At 39.0% G+C, this 20,214-nt stretch overlaps 1 protein-coding gene across 3 annotated transcripts in view; it reads left to right on the top strand.

Annotated features, from left to right (window-relative positions):
* rxrab (retinoid x receptor, alpha b) overlaps nucleotides 1-20,214 on the top strand; it is a 78,435-nt gene that overhangs the window by 45,883 nt on the left and 12,338 nt on the right. For 2 of the 3 annotated variants that reach the window (XM_079870604.1, XM_079870603.1), the window contains 4 exons: nucleotides 209-453; nucleotides 10,726-10,876; nucleotides 12,113-12,292; nucleotides 14,882-15,045. In XM_079870604.1, the coding sequence (XP_079726730.1) occupies nucleotides 209-453; nucleotides 10,726-10,876; nucleotides 12,113-12,292; nucleotides 14,882-15,045 (740 nt within the window). Of the gene's footprint in view, nucleotides 1-208; nucleotides 454-9,027; nucleotides 9,103-10,725; nucleotides 10,877-12,112; nucleotides 12,293-14,881; nucleotides 15,046-20,214 lie in introns of those variants that run through there. The other variant, XM_079870605.1, reaches the window with a different exon arrangement.

The raw sequence follows: 20,214 nt of genomic DNA, 5'->3' as shown, positions 1-20,214 counted from the left end.
TATTTTAAAAGTTTAAGGAAAACCTTAAAATCTTGGTCATTAGTCAATTTTTTTAATTGAATGGATATTTGCACTCTATTTTCACATTCTTAAACCTTTTCACAACAGCAGCTGTGTAAAATATCCTAACATAGACACAATGGCATTATTTACCTCATAATGCAAAATATTCCTGAAAAAACTCTTTCTCCCTCTCGCCGTCCTGCAGACTCCTCCGGTCAGCTCTCGTCGCCTCCTTTGAGCTCCTCCATGGGTCACCGAGGCATCAGTAACCATCCTCTGCACCAGCCCCTGCTCAGCCCGTCTGCCATGAGCTCCAGCCCGGGTCAGCTGCACTCGCCCATCAACGGCCTGTCCTCGCCGTTCCCCGTCATCAGCTCGCCCATGGGCCATCCCTCCATGAGCGGCCCGTCCTCCACCAGCATGACCTTCAGACCCAGTCTAAGCCCACAGGTAAGACATCACTGCATTAACTCTGGACTTATTTAACAGCTTCAGCATCAATTGCTGAGAATTGCCAAGTGCTATTGCAGATTCTTTCAGAGGTATGCAACCAATCAATATTTTTTTTCAACATGTTCTCAGGCTCAGAAACTGAAATGTCCTGCTCAATTGGCTTAAACTTGACCTGAACTCTGCTGGAAATTAAAGATATGTTTTAAAGAGTCTGATTGCTCAAATGGGTTTGATTGCATCGCTGATTCGATGGTGCACAAAATCACACACAGGAACACAAACATTTATTCGAATCTTTGCCTCATTTATTGAGCCAATCAGCCAATTTAGTAAGGTTTTGAAAAATTGCTTTTAACTAGCTTTTTATTGCTACAATGAGACATGGTCATCTTGCTTGAGACATGGTCAAATGTAATTGATTTGGCAATAGTGGCAAAGACCGTCTGCATAAGTTCAAAAAGCTCTTCTAGTTTCTCAGAAGTGAAAAATGCTAGTAATTATAAAGTTTGGATATTCAAGGTATTTAGAAATACATAAATAGTTTCATTGTATTTTCCATATAGCATACATGCATACACACTTGCATTTTATACACAGTGTGTAGCTCATTAATTTGATCAATCAGAGTTTAGTGGCCTCAATTGCGCTTCTCTTTCGTGCTGCAGTCTTCCGCTTATTCACAGAAAACCTAATCAATTCGGCATCAGTGCTATCAGCTTTATGATTGGGTTTTATTTAATAACACATAGCTTAAAAAGTTCTGCTGAAGCAGCGTTTTATTGGTGGAAAATGCAGCTTCTTGTAAAAATATTGTGGTGTTATTGGATTTCTGTTAAATCCTTCTCACTATGAGTGGGGTTTTATGAGACATAATACAAGGAATATTACAGTTTCCAAGTGATGTAATGCCACTTTTGTATTATAATTGTCTACGTTAGTTTTCCAGGAAAGTAGCTTGGATTCATATTTTATATTTAAGCATACATGTAGGTGGTTTACTTGAACCTTTTTTAAGGTACCTAGATAAGAAATAAACCGATAAACATTTAAGCATCAAACATTTAAAGCAGAACATGTTATTCCCTGTGTATGCTTCAGTAAATGAAAAATAAAAATTAGAGTGAATGCAGGTGGAGCTCTTTCTGTTTTTAAAATCTGATTGCCTACATCAGTGTTGGTTCTTACTCATTTAGAATGAACGTAATGCTAGTTTTAAGTAATTGAAGAATATACACATAGACATAAATATGATTAAACTTAAATGTCCATGTTATCAGTTGGCATATTCAGGACTGTTATGTTGTCAGGGGTTCATAACATTGATGAGATAAAATGAAATGATGTTAAATCATATGATGAGACTGAATTTTGAATACACAGAAGAGTTAATTAGTGACACATAGATTGTATTTAATATAAGCAATATATTAAAAGCAATATTAGGTGTTAGATATTTAAGAAAGAAATAGATCAAGGAAATAGATGAGAACAATAAGGCAAAAGCTATATTCAAAGTGCAACTGGCTATATATTTCAGAGATTGTGTCACCATTAGTCAGAATATTGTTTTAATAATAATTTGTCAGAAATAACATAATTATAAGAGACATGTTTTGTCACAGTTAGCTGGACTCATTCATCTTGAGATTCGCTTTCATGGACTTTCAGTTTAGTATTCATCAGGTGTTCCATTGTTTTAGTTTTCCCCACCAGTCATGTCAAGTCAAGTCACCTTCATTTATATAGCGCTTTTAACAATATAGATTGTTTCAAAGCAACTTTACAGTGATAATAGTAAATTAAAGTAACAGAGATTGTTTTGGCTTTACAGCAGCTCTAGAATAAAGTTATTGTCCACCTTTGTTAGTTTTGATTGATTCACTTCCGTTGCAGAGATCATTAGTTATTAACTAAGGGGGGTGCTTACACGACAGCATTCTAACAGAAAACTCTTAATGCGCTCCAGCCCGCTCATCCGCACAACAACAGTGCCCGGCGGCTCGAGAACGCAAACCTTGAAATAGGTTCCAAGGTGCAAGCGTTGAAAACGTTATCATCTGTGTAAACTTCAAAAACGCGAATCTGTGAAAACGGTGATGGCATGTACGTGCATAATACGTGTTCAGTCTATAGCTATGCGCGTTTGAATATATATGTGCACAGGCATGTAGTCTTTGTTTACAAAATGACCTCACCAAATTTCTTGTCTGGCCTTAAAAATTCATAATACCGTTTTTTTTTTGTCGCTTCCGCATATCAATGTGAACTGGAATCATTTTGACAATGTTTTATCTGTACAGAGGTAAAGGGAAGGGAAGGAGGTCTAGTTGACACTTCAGGACTGCGTTGTCGTCGTGTCCAGGCGCAGGTCCTTCATCAGATCTGGATACGACCTGGATCCGGAGGACTGCGGTAAACCTCGGGATAAACAGAGAGACTAATATTAGCGTAGACGCCATTCTTCCTATGATGTAACGAGTACATCAGGATTTATGGGAAGTGTTCCCGGTTCCGGCTGACCTAATCTATGCAGCCTAACATTGAATTATAAAAATGTATAATGTGTTATTTGTATGCTAGGTCAAAGAGATGTGGTTTTAGTCTAGATTTAAACTGACAGAGTGTGTCTGCTTCCCGGACAATGGTAGGAAGACTGTTCCAAAGTTTAGGTGCTAAATAGGAAAAGGATCTACCGCCAGCAGTTGATTTTGATATTCTAGGTATTATAAACTGGCTGGAATTTTGAGATCGCAATAGACGTGAAGGACTATAATGCGTTAAGAGCTCGCTCTAGTACTGGGGCACCATTTAGTGTTTTGTAAGTAATCAGCAATATTTAAAAATGTATACGATGTTTAATAGGGAGCCAATCCAGTGTTGACAGAACCGGGCTAATATGGTCATACTTCCTGGTTCTGGTAAGAACTCGAGCTGCTGCGTTTTTGACCAGCTGTAGTTTGTTTATTAAGCATGCAGGGCAACCACCGATAAGAGCATTACAATAATCTTGCCTTGATGTCATGAACGCATGAACTAACTGTTGCACATTTGTCATTGAAAGCATATGTCGTAATTTAGGTATATTTTTTCATCAGTTCCAATATCGTCTATTTAAGTTCCTCACCTTCACTCTGTGTTCGTTGGTTGCTGTTTGTGTGTGCTTGTTATACACGCTGTTACTTGCCTTACTCTTCATGGATTACCTGAGTTTGTTTTCATTAAAAGACCATTTTGTGACCCTTTTGAACTCTAATTCATCCGCATCATTTTCATCTTGTGACAGAACAACTGACCAAATCGAACATGCAGCACAATTTTCTGTTTTGGCTCGTGAGAGCCAGGATTTTTTAACCTTCACTGGACAATTCTGCCTTCTTGCCGTCACCAGCCCCTTTGACGACAAGACCCTGAAGTCACTGTTATGGATCGGGGCGAATTCCCATCTCCCCGTAGTCTGGAGAGTGTTTACTCCCAGTCCAGAATACAATCGGACACAGAGTCCATTCCACCACCATCGGCCACAGAGGAAACGTGTGAGCCCCCCGCAGACGGAGAGCTACCACCTGCTACAACACATCAGCCAGTGCCAGAAGATAAGAGCGGACCCTCACCCCGAAAGAGGAGCCCCCCAGTAAGTTTGACCAGGTGTGTGAGCCCATGACATCAGTGACGAGGGTATTTTGGTGGATTTTGAGACTGAGGACTGGCTGATTGACTTGACAGCGTGGAGGTATCGTCTCCCACCCCATACCACCACATTTCAGATTATTCATTGCCGTTCCTAGACAGCACCATGGACTGTATTAACGTTCTCCTGTTTCCTCTGAACCTTCATCGCTGTTTCTAGACAGCACAGACACCTGCATGGACAATGTATTGTTACCTTCGACCCTGTCTAGCCTTCCTCTGCCTCTGTCACCGCCCTTCTCAGACAGTCCTCCAGCCCTGCCTCTGCTGAAGGTTGTCATGTCGAGCCTCAGGTCCTGCAACCACCATCAGCGCCTGAACGGATAGATCCAGTGGCTCCACCTCTGGCCTCTGGTCGTCTCGCTCTGTCTTGCTCCACCTTGGCTCCTCCCATCTTTGGCTCCGCAGACACCCTCTGCTTTAAAGCTCCACCGGCTTCTTTCATCCCACCGGCTCACCCTTGGTCAGTCGTCACTCCTCCTCAGACTTGCGGACCTTCTGCTACGCTCCGTTCCTCCACCCTTACGGCTGCAGCTGGCTCCTTTTTTCCCTTCTGGTCCCTATATCACACCAGCATCGCCTCAGTCCTCCGGCAGTCCTCCTCAGACAATCGTCGCCACGGTATCGCCTAGGCCTCCTGTACCAGTGATGTTGCTCTTCTCCATCGGCTCTCCGTCTGAGCCCTGGGATCCATCGGCTCCGCCTCCGACGGTCGTCCCCCAGTTGACCTCAGCCTCCACGCCACCTTGGCTCCTCCCTCCCTCGAGTGCTGTGCTCTGGGTCTGTGCTGTCGGATGCCCTTCATCATCACCGTCGGGGTCTCATCGTCCGAATAACACCATCCCCTCATCATCTGTCTCATTCACTGTGTCATCGCCTCGGCCACCTCCTAAGCCCGCTCCATCCCTCCCTCACTTCTGCTACTACGACGCAAGGTGCGCCTACTGGGAGCGTTCTGTCACAGTTATCTGGACTCATTCATCTTTAGTTTTACTTTCATGGACTTTAAGTTTTGTTTTCATTTCATGTGTTCCCTTGTTTGAGTTTTCCCGCCAGTCATCAGTTCCCATGGACACTCATCAGATCATCACACCTGTTCATCTGCTCATTATCACTGTCTATTTAAGTTTGATCTCTCCTTCATCCTCATCCTCATCATCTTCATCGTGTGACATGTATAGTATTAGTGTGTTGATGTGTTTTGTTGTCTGACAAATTATTTACAACACTAAATAATACTGATGTTTAAAGTCTATAGGTTTGATTAAAAAAAAAAAGGATAATTTTTTTTTTTTCTGTTTTACATTTAAGTAGAATACAGGATATAGAATGTTGAGTATATTAGAATATAGAATGTCACATCTTATTGCATTTTTTGTTGCGTGTCTTATCGGTTAAATACAAGAAATTAAATTAAATGCTTTTCATAGTAGCCAATTGTCATTTGATTAAAATATTGTCCGTGTAAAGTGTAGAACATAAGGGCATGTTGTAGAGCAACATAATATAACTGACTGAACAAATATTTTGATCCAGCTGAATCTTTTTCATTGCACTGGAATTTGTAGAACCACTCTGTATGAGTGTGTTTGAATTACAAATGAAATCATTAATGTATAACTTTAAATCTGTGAGATAAGTAAGATGGATTTAAATCAGACTTTGGCACAGTGAGATCACTGAGTGCCTGCCAGAGTCATTTGAGAATAAGTAAAGCCATTTAGTGTAACTAGTCATATCAAATAACAGCCTTTTATAAATTCATTTGAAGATCGTGGGGTGTTATCAGACACCAGATGGTATATGAGAACTGAAATCCCTGCAATACAGTTTAAGATAAACCACACACTATACTCGTTGGGGACAAGTTATTTTAAAGGGTTTCTTCTGATCGTTTATTTCCCCCTTATTTCACCTCCCTTCCACTACTAAAATGTTCAGTCGTTACTGTTGTACCCCAAAATGGAAGTTCATATTAAAAACAAGTTTGGGTTGGCATAGAAATCATATTTTTTTGTTTTTTATTCTTTCCACCACCTCATGTCAGGCAGCTTTAATTAGGCTGCTAAATGGACTGGAGGCGTTTCACATTAATGGTGTTGCCTTAAGTTATGGTGGTTGGGCTTATGGAGAGGCGTCTTAGAGGTGCCCTGGCCCCCATTCATCCTCATTAGCCCCGTCAGAGTGCTTGATCTCTGACCGTATGGTGTCAAACACGGCCTTAGTGTGCCACATGGGCTTTCTACTTTTTATTGGCATGCTAAATGGGTTCAGAAGAGGCCCGGTTGGGACCTGGTCAGGGCCCAATTGCACAGGAAATGAGCTGGCTTGTTAAAATCTGCAGTTTAGCCATGTGGTGTGTGTCAGAATGAAACTCTTTTAACACCCTGCCAGTTCAATCTTCTAATACACACAGACAGATCCACATTTCTGCATTTGTGCATGTACACTAATGTTCAAAAGTTTGGGATCAGTAAGATTTTTAAAGGTTTTGAAAGAAAATTCTTATGCTGCATTTATTGGCATATAGACAAAAAACAGTATTATTGTAAAATATTATTACAGTTTAAAATAAGGTTTTTTATTTATTTATTTTAATATTCACTATCATAATAATGCTCAGTAGGCTAATATTGTGAAATATTTGCACAATTTATTACAATTTAACATAATTTTTTTTTTATGTTTGAATATATATATATATATATATATATATATATATATATATATATATATATATATATATATATATATATATATATATATATGTATATATATATATATATACTGTATATCCTGTGGTGGCAAATCAGATTTTTTTCAAATAAAAATATTTTATAATATTATAAAAGTCTTTACTGCACAACCTAGAAATATAGACCATGGATTTAAATCACTTTTTATTTTGTTACATTTCTATTGCTTATATTTAAGGATTTAAAAAAGGGACCTCAGTCAATATCATAGGGCTCTTTTGTCTTGGATCAGTAAGAACAACTTAGCAACCACCCAGAATACCCTAGCAACCCTGCAACTTCGCACTCTAGCATCATGACGGCTAGTGTTTTCACCAAGCAAGCACCAGTCACATTTTCTTTGGGAATTATAAAATCCTTTGTTTAAAATCTAGAATGTAAATATGATAAACAGAGTTTCATTATAGTTTTTAGGATAGAACCTCCAATGCATTTGTGGTAAATCCCCCATCATTGCTCAATATAAATGTTTATGCATCATACAGAAAAAGGTTTATAGCATAATTCAGAGCACAGATGATATTTTGGGCATGTTTATGGTCAGTGACTGATGTGTGCAGCATCTCATGACTGTGCAATGCAGCAACACAAGTTTGTGGACAGATTTAACCATTCTAAAAGCTCTACACACAAAGCAACAGCATGAGATGGTCACATGGCACATGTGATCTGTCTTCTAATAGCTGCTGTGGGCTCTACAGTGTAAGACGCGATAATAAAATGTATTTTCTCCCTGTTCATTATGTCTGTCTCCATCTCTCTGGACATGCTACTTATTTTAATTTGGTTGTCATAGACGGTTCTCTGGGTTATAAAAATGCCAGTCATTCACTCTTTCCACAGGACTATAAGAGAATGTTTTGCTTTATGGAAAGTCTTGATGCCTCCTAATTATTTCTACCTAAAGCATCATGGCCACATTTTTTTACATATCTCAAAAAGGAGTTATCAAGATGTCAAAGCTTCTCTTTTCTATGTATTCTTTTCCATGAAGTTAATAGTTAATAGAAAAATAAAATAGTCTGAATATTAACCTAAATCTAATCTTTTCTTTTCCATCACTGGTGCCACCTCATATTAAACATGGTTGTGTGACGCCTCGGATTCCTACATTTCCACATTTGACAGATGCTTTTATCCAATCTTACACTTGGTTCGATTGCCTGGTCCAAACTCGATTACTCCGATTACACAGGAAAGTGATTGAGAACACACACAAACACACAGTTCTGTCAGGACCACTACCGTCAAATACGATTGACAATTAGCATACAGTTTGGATTGGTGGTATGGTTCTGTTCTGGGCGAGAACTCCCTGCGCATCCATGCAGCCTAGCATGGATAAGAGCAGGGAGAGCAGCAATAACCCCCCTTGGGGTAAACAGAACAGAACCAACATGAATGTTTGCAAATATATTTAATTCAAGATTTTAAAGTACAACATGATTCAAGAATTTATTCTGATTCAAGGGGAATCAGAATGCCAAATCCTGACTGGGCGAGAGGAGGAGCTGGAGATGGAGGAGGGTGATTAGCTCCTGAGAAACGCGATAGCTGCTGATAATACTGAAGGAACTTATATATGTATACAGTGATAGGCGTCATATTCCTATAGGTAGATGTGGATCAGCTAAGAGTCAGCTGATGCGAGCTTGACTAACGTGACCTGCCAGAACTATTGCTACGCTTGATTTTTATTGAATCATATGTCATCAATTGCAGTTCACTTCCGAGATTTAGTACAATTTAACAGCAAACTGTACAGGAGGTCACATGAACCTTACCCCGACCACCCTTTTTAGGCGGACTCAGGTACGGTTCCACTGAGCTCGGAAAACAGCGTTCACATCATCCAACTCTGACATCAATCGCACCAAAAGTGCTAGTGTGAATGCACCCTAATTTGTTTAGGTTTTTCTTGTTTGTCTGGCGTTTAGGGGATTGCTGTTGATTACTGATTTTAGAGTGCATGAATGTGGGGATCTGAGACTTTAAGGGCTTAAAGTTAAGACTGTTAGTCTGTTCTGTTTCCTGGTCTAAATCTAGAGGCTATACCAGTCCCATGGGACTGAGCATATTGAATTAAAGTTTGTGGGTGTGTACGGGGGGTGGTGGGAGGGTGTATGTGTGTACGCTCTTGTGACCCACCAGGATTTGACTGTCAAAAGAGCCATGCCTGCATCCGAATAGAAGCAGGCAGCAGGTAGATATATTTTTGTGTGCTTAGTGGTATATATCTGGGTTCCTGCCACTCCTTGCAATCACATTGGAAGTTCTTTTGTTTTCAGTATGTATGCACATGGCACAATTTTACATGTACATTGGGCTGCATTTGCATTTAGATTTGTTGTATTTCTTTACTCAAGAGGTAAGCTGTTAGAATCTTATTAAACAAATTTAGGTCACATTTATATATTTTCCTAGCCTGGCTCCGCCCTCCTACGTACTTCCGCTCAATTTTCATTTTCCTTCAGTACTCCGTCTGGGTTTGCGGTATATTCTTGGGTTTTTCTCCGGCCAATTTTTTGAGGGAGTGGCTGAGAAAGATGACATTGATGTTGTGCGCTAGTTTGAGTTGTAGGGTTACGTCACAACCAAACGTTAGCGATTGGTTATGGCAGATCCAGAGTGGTTCTGGGCAGATCCAATAGTTTTAAACTTCAACAGAGTTCCCGCTTTCAAGGAAGTTAACACTTGTCAATGGAGAGTGGCCAGACTCTCTGTACAAATGAAATGTACGAGAGTCTGGTAGGACCAGGCTAATGTTTTCCCGACCTGTAGAAGTAATAAATCAGGATTGAAAGCTCCATGTTAAAGCATCCCATTGTGTAATGCTAACTATGAATGTCAGTAGCCCCTTTAAAGCCGGCCGACGCTCAAAAACGGCCTGACAGCTGACCGTCGGCTTGGTTTGTCCCGGACTGAAGAGTCTGTATGCAGGACTAATATGTCATATCTACATTGGTAATCCTGACCTCAGGTGTGGAGATGTGTCGTAAACCAGAAACATTTGTCATGAGTCAGACTGTCTTTAATAGGGCAAACAAAATAATGCTGACACAATTTAAGGTGTGGAAATGCCAGGTGAGGGTTTTTGTTAAATGAACACAATAGTCTGCTGTCTGCCTTGAAATATTTTGACATTTCAACACTATTGGATATTTGAATACTTGACTCATATATCATAGACTTTGCTGTTAGAAAGAGTTTAGCACTTTCATTGGTGAATGACTTTAATGTTTTCCTCTCTTCAGGAAGCTGTATAGTTTCATGTATCAGTCCCTCACGAATTACCAAAGAAAAACATAGTGAACATTCTTTCGTCGTAATGTTTCCTGTAGGTGTGTCTGTTGTGTCTTTCACAGGTCGGCTCATCAATCATCACATTTTGCGTGACTTTAGTTCTGGGTAGTTAAGAATCAATTCCACGTGGAATTGATTCAATTCCAACTGACACTTTTTTTATGTGGAATTTTGCTCTACCATTCAAAAGTTTGTGGTTAGTAAGATTTATTTTTAATTTTGAATGAAATGAATACTTTTATTCAGCAAAGATGCATTAAATTGATCAACAAGTGAGAGTAAAGACATAATGTTACAAAAGATTTATATTTCAACTAAATTCTGGTCTTTTGTACTTTCTATTTATCAGAATAATCCTGAAATGTATCATGGTTTCCACAAAAATATTAAACATAAAAATATGAAAATTAACAATATTACAGTTTTTACTGTATTTTTGATCAAATAATTTTGATCAGTTATTATCAGCTTGTAATGGTTTGATATGTAATATGTTTTTTTTTTTTTTTTTTTTTTTTTTTAGCTCAGTTCGCCCATGAATGCAGTCAGTAGTTCGGAAGACATTAAACCCCCTCTGGGTCTGAACGGGATGATGAAGGTCCCGGCACAGCCCACAGGCACATCCCTCTCTCTGACAAAACACATCTGTGCCATTTGCGGAGACCGTTCATCAGGTGACACACACACACACACACACACACACACACACATACCTATGATTTAAAAAATGTATTCATGCACTCTGTAATTTGTCTCTGATAGAATAGAACGAAATAGCTAAACCAGCATAATAATCTATGAGCAAAACATTTATATTCATACATAAATGATAAAAAAGTGTTGTGTTGTGTTATTTCACAGCTACTTACCGAAATAATAAGTAATGCACCGAAAAAAAAATGTTTTTATTGAAAATAGTACTTGTTTTATTATGTAAGACAAAAGAGCCCACAGACTGATATGAGAGACTGGCATGTCTAATTGCAATAATACCATAAGTTCAATAGTCGTTATCCACATTTTTCCTACGTCCCATAATGCTTTGTGCAAATTATGGGAGTAACTTCCATTATACTGTAAACAATCAGCGAAAGGTTCACTCATTGAACACAAAAATAAGCATTTTCAAAATCTGGTTACAATAAGAGGACATTATTCTACTCACCCCTCAATCATCGGACATTAAAAGGACATTTAAAAGTGTAAAATTATTAACAAATTACTACCACAGACTATGAATAACTCTGATTATTTCCGCAGCAATATTACGGACGTGTTAAATATCTCTGTAGTAATATAAAGATATTCTTAGTGCATTCCAGTGAATTATTAATGGGATATATCGTCAATTAATTTGGGAGAACAGGTCACAAATCCACAGTATATGTTGTCCTTTTTCACACTGTTACAGTAGAACACAACCAAAACAAGTAATAAAAACTCAGTGAGTGTTTTAGCGCAATTTTCTGACGTCATGGGATCACAACACTAAGAGATAGTAAATATTTTCCTGGATTTTTTTTGTGCGTTCCCGAGATTAGACCTTCCTTAACATAATGCCGAAAACCCGAAGTCTCTAGGTGGTCTGGTTGAGGAGTAGATTGAAGTGCAAGATTGGTGCGCACAGACAGAACAGAAATCATGAGTTAACAATCGCAATTTTGTCCGGTGGAAAATTGCGCTAAAAAGAGGAGTCAGTGAAAAAAAAATCAGGAGGAAAAGAATGCAGTGGCTGAAAAGAGCTGTTTAATAATATGCTTTATTGTACTTGTTAAACTGCAGTCATAATATTGGTCACTCTATATATTCTGAGTGACAAAACAGATGTGTGGCTGTTGAATTATTGAAATCAAATGCCAATTAAATATAACCCTGCTGGGAAGAATACTAAAGCATATGTCTGCCGGCAGGTAAACACTACGGGGTGTACAGCTGTGAGGGCTGTAAGGGCTTCTTCAAGAGAACAGTGAGAAAGGATTTGACGTACACTTGCCGAGACAACAAGGACTGTTTAATCGACAAACGGCAACGCAACCGCTGCCAGTACTGCCGCTATCAGAAGTGCTTAGCCATGGGAATGAAGAGAGAAGGTGCGTTGCTTTTTTCTTTGAACACATAACAATTCTGTTTAATATCAGAATTTAGTCACATTGTGATTATGGATGGGTCATATCCAATGGAATGGAATCTTTCACCCAAAAATTTGTATTATTCCACATTTTACTCACCCTCAAGCCATCCTAGGTGTATATGACTTCCTTCTTTCTGCTGAACACAGTCTTAAAAAATATCCTGGCTTTTCTCAGCTTTTTAAAGGCATTGAATAGTGCCAGAGTTTCTGAAGCTCCAAAAGGCGCATCCATCCATCCATCCATCATAAAAGTAACCCATACGACTCCAGTGGGTTGTAGCGAAGCAACACGTTTTTGTTAGAAAAATATCCATATTTAAAACTTTCTAAACGATAACCACTGGCTTCCGGCAACGGCCATACGAGCATTCACGAGAGAGTCGAGTTCCGGCGGAAGGATGACCTCTGAGATAACGTAGGACGTAGGCACAGCGTATAGGTGAGAATTGACGAACACGGAAGCACAGAGGATAGGGCAAAACAAAACAACGGTCACGAATTAGGAATCTAAAACAAGAAGGTTCAAAGAAAAATGTCAGAGGATATTTTACTTACAAAAACCCGTCGCTTCGCTTGAGAAAGCATTTATTAACCTACTGGAGTCGTATGGATTACGTTTTATGATGGATGAATGCGTTTTTTGGAGCTTCAAAAACACAGGCTCTACTCACTCCCTTCTGATTGTGTTCGGCTGAAAGAAGAATGTCATATACACCGATGGCTTGAGGGTGGGATAATTTTCATTGTTGGGTGAACTATCCCTTTAACCTGGTCAAACAGAGCAAATATTCCAGCTTCTTGAAACCACCTTATTCTGAAAATCTAATGTTCACTTTTTATATCCAAATGAGACATGAGACACATGTCAGTTTTGAAAAGTCAAACTATCAATAGAACACATTTTTGGAGGAGATCTTTTTACAAACTTAAAAGAAATAAACAATCAACACATGGTGGTTGAAAGCACCAATGACCAACAATTTGCAGTTCATTGGACTGCTGTATGCTGTTGTCAAGGAAATGAATGAGATTCATTAATGTGTTGATTAAATTATGCATTTTAAGTCTAGAATCATCTAAAAGGAATATAATTAAATGGCTAGAGATTGTATTCCCAGCATTTCCACTAGAGAATAGTGGGAATGGAATGTAGGCTTACATGTAATTTATTCAGAGTGTATTCAGAATGTTTTAAGCATGAGAACATTCCAATAGTTTAGAAGCATGCTATTTATTTATTTATCCATTTATTTTTCACATATATATTTTTTTAAAGTTGGAGTCCTAATCAAGGATGCGTGAATGAAAATACTAATAATAAATGTCAAATTAATGACTTTAAAATTAACCTCTTATTGTTCCTGTAAACACACTGTAGAAAAGTACAATAAAAGAAGTCACAGTAAACAACCAGCAGTGTGTCATTACAGTGTGATACAATGTAAAGTTTAGCATGTGAAAACTGATTGAATTTATCCATTGCTTTAAATCAGACATACAGTAAGTTGCATTGTGACATTTTTTAATGGAAGAAAGTTGAAGTATGTTAATGTTTGTTGTGTTGTGCTATCAATTTTGTTTATAATCTGTTTTCAAAAGAGTAGAAAAAGTCATGAAGAATAAACCTGATACTAAAACGTTAGGTAATGGTCTTGAACGTGAGGCCTGGACCCCCTATACTGAGGCCTCAGAGAGAGAGGTAACCTGACACACTTCTCCCCCACAAACCACTCGCTCTGTCTTTCTGTTTCTGAGGACAATAAAGCTAAAATAATTTCCTTGTGCCTCTCTCCTCACCTCTCAGTGACTCCTGGAGTAAAGCTTTATCCTTCAGCTGACCTCCACGGCTCTCTGCTGCTCCTACTCAAGAATTCCCCTCATGATCTGCTAGCGGTTTCTTTCGAACAGAGAGAAAGAGAGAGAGAGAGAGAGAGAGAGTCATAAAACAGGGCTTTTACAGACAGAAGGGAAAGCTGAAATGTTCCACAGCCTGATGGCGAGGCAGACGGGGCTCATTTCCACCAGGTCCAGACCACAGTAGACCGACTGTGTGGTTTAGACCTGGCTCCCCCTCTAAACCAGGCCAAACAAACGTGTGCGCTGTGTACACAACACGCAGATGCTTGCCCAAATGTGGCACACACACACCACTACATTGTCAATCTGCATAACTAATCGTTTGACCGAAAGTTTTCGAAGGACGGTTTTATGGCCCATGTCCATAGACTGAATAGGAGCACAGAATCATGTTTGCACTGGATCATACCCAAATAAAATATACATATTTTAAAAAGCAGAGTATATAAAGTCACTCCATACGTAGAATGACCTCCTCAACTTTTAGCCTCTGAAGTTGATGAATAATGGGCTGGATGCATTTGCAGCTCGATGAAAAACAGCCTGAGCTGTTTTTGTGGAAATGTGTAGATTGCTAGCAAACCAAAAGCAGCTGCGTGTTATTGTGCGCAAGGTCACTGTTTTGTTTGTGTATGTAACCGTACATGTCGCACATGCAAGCCGTTCTAATTTTGTATGTGCACGTGTGCAGCCGTTCAGGAGGAGCGGCAGCGGGCGAAGGAGCGGAGCGAGGCTGAATTCGGCAGCTGTGCCAACGAGGACATGCCCGTGGAGAAGATTCTGGATGCCGAACTGGCAGTGGAACCAAAGACGGAGACCTACGTGGAGGCCAACCTGAGTCCGCCTGCCAACTCTGTAAGCCAATCTCTCCCTCTAAATCACACTCAGTGACATTCAACTTATGGAGAACATTTGGCTCGTCTGAAATGTGCCATTTCAGAGTTACACTTCACAATTGCTCCTCAGTGAACCGGCCGGGCTCGATCATTTTCTGAATGTCAAGACTAAAGTAAGGTTCCAGCCTGCCTGCAGATATATACGAAAAGACAGTTTTAAGAGTTTTGCAGATCCAAGAAAGAGTCAGATGCAGATGCATTTCTGTTTGTGAATAAGAAGGGCTATTTTTACGATCCCACTCCCAGTGGATGGATTCGGCTACATAGCAATGCTCTTTGGCTTTGAAGGCCTCTGCACAGACCCCTCGAGAGGGGACATACTGCAGAAGAAGCACATTGTCATGTCACTAGATAAGAGCTTCAGCCATTAACCATGTCAGTTTGACACACCGAGGCTAGCGCCGTGTATATTTATGCCTTGTGCGCATTTGTCCTCTGTTTTGTGCAGCTGTAAGCTCTAAATCAGGTAGAGGTCAGGCAAAAAGAGGCATATGCTTTGTCTTCCCTACTTTGAATTTTCAGAGTGTTTGTTTCCCCCACAGTCGGTTGTTTTTAATGGCTGTCTGTGTGTTCGTCCTTGAGCCTTGGGGAAGGTCCTCTCACATGAATAGGGCTCTAATGAATTTGGGTTCCTCTTGGGTTGATTGGAAAACTGTTAAGACGTGATGATCTTAAATGAAAGCCGCATAGAATAGGAGACTTTTAAGCAAGATGTATATGATATTTGAGTATGGTGGTGATATGAACTGAGCAATCATGAATACACTTATGAAAAAGAAGTGAGCCTAATTGTACGGGATGTGCACTTGTAGTGTACTTCAAATCTTAAAAGTATATATATATATATATATATATATATATATATATATATATATATATATATAAACCTGTACTTGCAGATATAATATTAATTAAATAAAAGGCCACTTAAGTGTACTTAAGTGTGAGTACACTTTCACAATTTTCATAATTTTAAAAAGAGAACAGTAATATTATATTATTTTTTTTAGAAAAGTACATTGTCATGCTTTAAAGAATTTATTTTGATGACTAACATACTAAAGCACATGTAAAGTACTTGATTACAATTTTAACTGTAGTGTGTTTTTCAATATTAAGTTTAAAGTTAACATTTTAAATGTACTACATTGCAACCTGTGTATTTAGAAATATATTTAAATACATGACAAAAGTCTCAAAAGAAATTCCATTTTAGTTTACCTTAAAGGTATAGTTCACCTAAAAATAAAAAATTCTGTCATCATTTGCTCACCAACAAGTTGCTCCAAATGGTAGCCATTGACTTCCATAGTAGGGGGAAAAAAAAATACTATGGCTACCATCAACTGTTTGGTTATCCACATTCTTCAAAATCTTATTCTGTGGTCAGCTGAATAATTCATCCAAGTTTGGAACAACGTATTTGGGTGAGCTATCCATTTAAATGCTTGTCAGTACACTTGTCAGTATGCTTTAAAGGATTAGTTCACCCAAAAATGAAAATTCTGTCAGTAATTACTCATCCTCATGTTGTTCCAACCCCGTAAGACTTTCGTTCATCTTCGGAACACAAATTAAGATATTTTTGATGAAATCTGAGAGCTGGATCACTTCTACATAGGCTGCTTGGTAATCGATATCTGCCATCCCAGAAAAGTTAGTAAAGACATTGTTAAAATAGTCCAAGTGACTACAGTGGCTCAACCTTAAGTTTATCAGGCGACCAGAATACTTTTTGTGCGTAAAAAAAAAAAACATAAAAAAAAAAACGACTTTATTCAACTATTCATTTTCTTATGTGTGGGCCTCTGATGTGAGTTAATGTAGTGTAACAGCGCAGCGCTTCTGGGTTGTACATCAGAACGTAGGCTCACTACATGTACATGTATGAAAGTCCTACTTAAGTGGGTTAAAAAAAAAAAAAAAAAAAAAAACTTATTGCATTTAATATAGATTTATATTATAATACATTTTCATTTAATTGCAGTTAACAAGCAGTTAAGTGTCTAAAACATACATTAGTTTCAAACAAGTTGGCTATATTCTTTTGAAGTGAATTATTTTCAGTACTCTTTGTAAAAGAATGCTAAAGAGTATTTCTTTTTCACAAGGGTATGTTATACCACTAAAATGGAAGAGCTTTTTGCTCTGGGTTGATAATGACGATGCTTCAGTGATGTGATTTTGTGATCCTACAGGGACAGAATTTGCTCCATGACAACAGCAGAACATGCACAGAGTGCTCTAACATGCCAGGCTGTTGGTTCATGAGTGCTTATTCTGATTGATTCTGGGCTGGAGAGCTTGGGTTATTCAAGCAGAAGGAAAGGCTTTTAGAGAGCAAAAGTTAAACAGGGAATAAAAATATTCCATCTGGGAAAATGATAGGAATGATTTCCACAAGACTTCTCTCAAGATATCTGCTCATTTTCCACTCACATCACTGAGTTTGACAGTTGAGTTTCTCTGGGTGATATCTTTGCAGAATGCAGATAAGGCAAGTAACATGTCACACAGTGAAGTCAATAACACTCAAAAGCTATTTCATAGCTTTTATATTTGGCACAAAGCGCGTATCGAGAATGCAGCGCAATTTCTCATGAAGCTCCGTGCCGGAGCGCGTATTGTTTTCAGAGAAACACGTGATCAATGAAAAACGAAGCCTCACTTTCTTTCAAGTCACGTGAATGTTTCACTTTGCATTAATTTGCTTTAATATGTGAATTATGTCATCAAAAAAACGGAATATTTAGCGTTGTGAGGCTTTTATTTGTGCTTAATGGATGAAACAACGGCGCTGCGCACTCAGGTTTATGGAAGCTATAAATTTGACCTGCCACAAGATGGCGCTGTTTTCGACACTCTTGATGCTTCAAATCTTTTCCCGGAACAATCAGGGGAAAGCCTCAGTGCTTCATGAGGCTTCATTTGCCCATCCCTACTTGGCAGAACAAGACTTGGTTGCAGGACACAACATGGCTTCAGGGATCAAGACACAAGGAATGAAAGACAACAAACTGGCACAGGACTGAAAACACAAGGAGAATAAATAGGAAGCAAACAAGGCAGGTAACAAGGGAGGACAGGTAGGGCAAATAAACCAATAATCAGGTAACAAGATGGGCGGGGTCAAGACAATAAACAGAGAGCACATGGCACAAGAAAACACATATGAGAAGCCATGTTCTCACACCAAACATGACAAAAACATAAGCACATGGCCAGCAAACTTAATCACAAGCCATGTGCTCAAACAGAACGAGCACGCTCACACGACAAGACAGAGAGCACGAGAACGAGCGAATGTTCATCCTGTGCGCTCACAACTGAATACAAACATGCAGAGGATGAATGTCCGAATCCCAAGACAGAACCAAAACCAAACTAGACCGAAGTGCTAGGATCCAAACACCATGCCCCGCACATGAAACAAGGCACACAGATGAGAGTGCACGGCTCGAGCACGCTCAAAACCGCACGGCCACACAAATGCCCTGTCCAAATACCCACACTTGCGGTCTTTGCACTTGACCACTTGTCTACTTGCATGACGTATTTCCTCTATTTGGCCCAAGTGTTCAAGTAGGCGTTAAAGACTACAAGTAGAACTTTTGATTACTCGATGGAACACACTTATAGTCTTGTTTACAGAGCTTTCTATTTTCAATACTTTGCATTTTAAAATAAACTTCTACATGTCTGTTCAGTAGTCGCTATGTAACTAACAGAAGACACAAATTTAAAATTGTGGTGCTACTAATTAAGTGATAAAAAACAGTTGCAAATGTTGTGCAAAATAGGCCTACACATACCATACTCATCTTTGCCCCAATAAAAATGTGCAACACTTTATGTTTTATACTACCATTTTATATATATAGATAATTAATTTAACTTACAGTGCAATGTTTTCTTCGACATCTTGCGATTTCGGGGCACATGAGTTCCCTAACATAATGCATGATGGGATACGCTTAGGCTCGAATAACGCACCGAATTGGTATTCAAGATAGTGTGGGTTTAGTGTGCATTAAGGGCACTGCACTTTGGCATTTTTAAGACATGGGACAGTCTTGCGCACTTACTTCCTGTTGCGTGCATGCGCTCTCAAGTGGCCAAAACCACAAGTGTGGGTATTTGAACAAGGCAAATGACAAGACAATACAGCAGCGTCAGGGCTGTCACAAAGCCAAGAATAAACTAGACAGAAGTGACAGAACCCTGAAACACCAAGACTGCATTTACTTGATCAAAAATACAGTAAAATAGTAATATTGTGAAATATTATTCTAATTTAAAGGTGCAGTATGTGAGATTGACAGCTAGCGGTTGAAATGGGTACTGTAGTACAAATTCAAAATATTGGAGAGAGTTTTTCCCCCGCCCCCTACTGCTCAAACTCGACTCAATCGGGTTGCCAGATTGAGGACACACAACAGGAACGAGCGCAATTGACAATGGAATGTGAGGAGATATACACACTGCAAATTGATGAGTTGATTTATTGATTTATTATGAGTTGATAGTGCGTTTTAATATGCTCCCATTCATAGAGATTTTTATATGGGTGCTGAGGCTTTTTAGGTCAGGTAGAATCTGCGATCTCTGACCCAGTTTGTTCACTGGCTTCCATGACTGCAATACGCTGTGTTTTTCACCAGCTGGTAACCTGTGATGGCGAAATACTATTGGGCGAGTTGGCAACGTGCGATATCGCACAGACCAAAACAAAAACAGACATATTATTGTATTTGTATGCTTTAGTACAGTCAAAAACTTACATACAACACCTTTAAAACAACTGTTTACCTTTTGAATATATTTTTAAAATGTATTTTATTCCTGTGATGGCAAAGCTGAATTTTCAGCATCATTACTTCAGCCCTCAGCATCACAAATCATTCTAAGATGCTAGTATAAAGTATAAAGTGCTTTGATAATATGTTAACCCATACAATATCTTCCCCATCCTCACACAGTGGAAAATTGTATCTCAAAAGTTGGTCTTTTAAATCCCAGTGTCACGCAGTGTGCTTCAGAAAAGATGGAGAGTTGGATCCAGTCGCAACAACAACATTTGTTTATTAATAAAATAACATTAGTAAATCCAGAGTAAATGCAAAACAAT

The sequence above is a fragment of the Squalius cephalus genome (genome assembly GCF_949319135.1).
Source record: "Squalius cephalus genome assembly, chromosome: 5".
NCBI classification, from domain to species: Eukaryota; Metazoa; Chordata; class Actinopteri; order Cypriniformes; family Leuciscidae; genus Squalius; species Squalius cephalus.
Note: the sequence above shows the minus strand (reverse complement) of the source record. Positions and strands in the feature narration are given on the sequence as shown.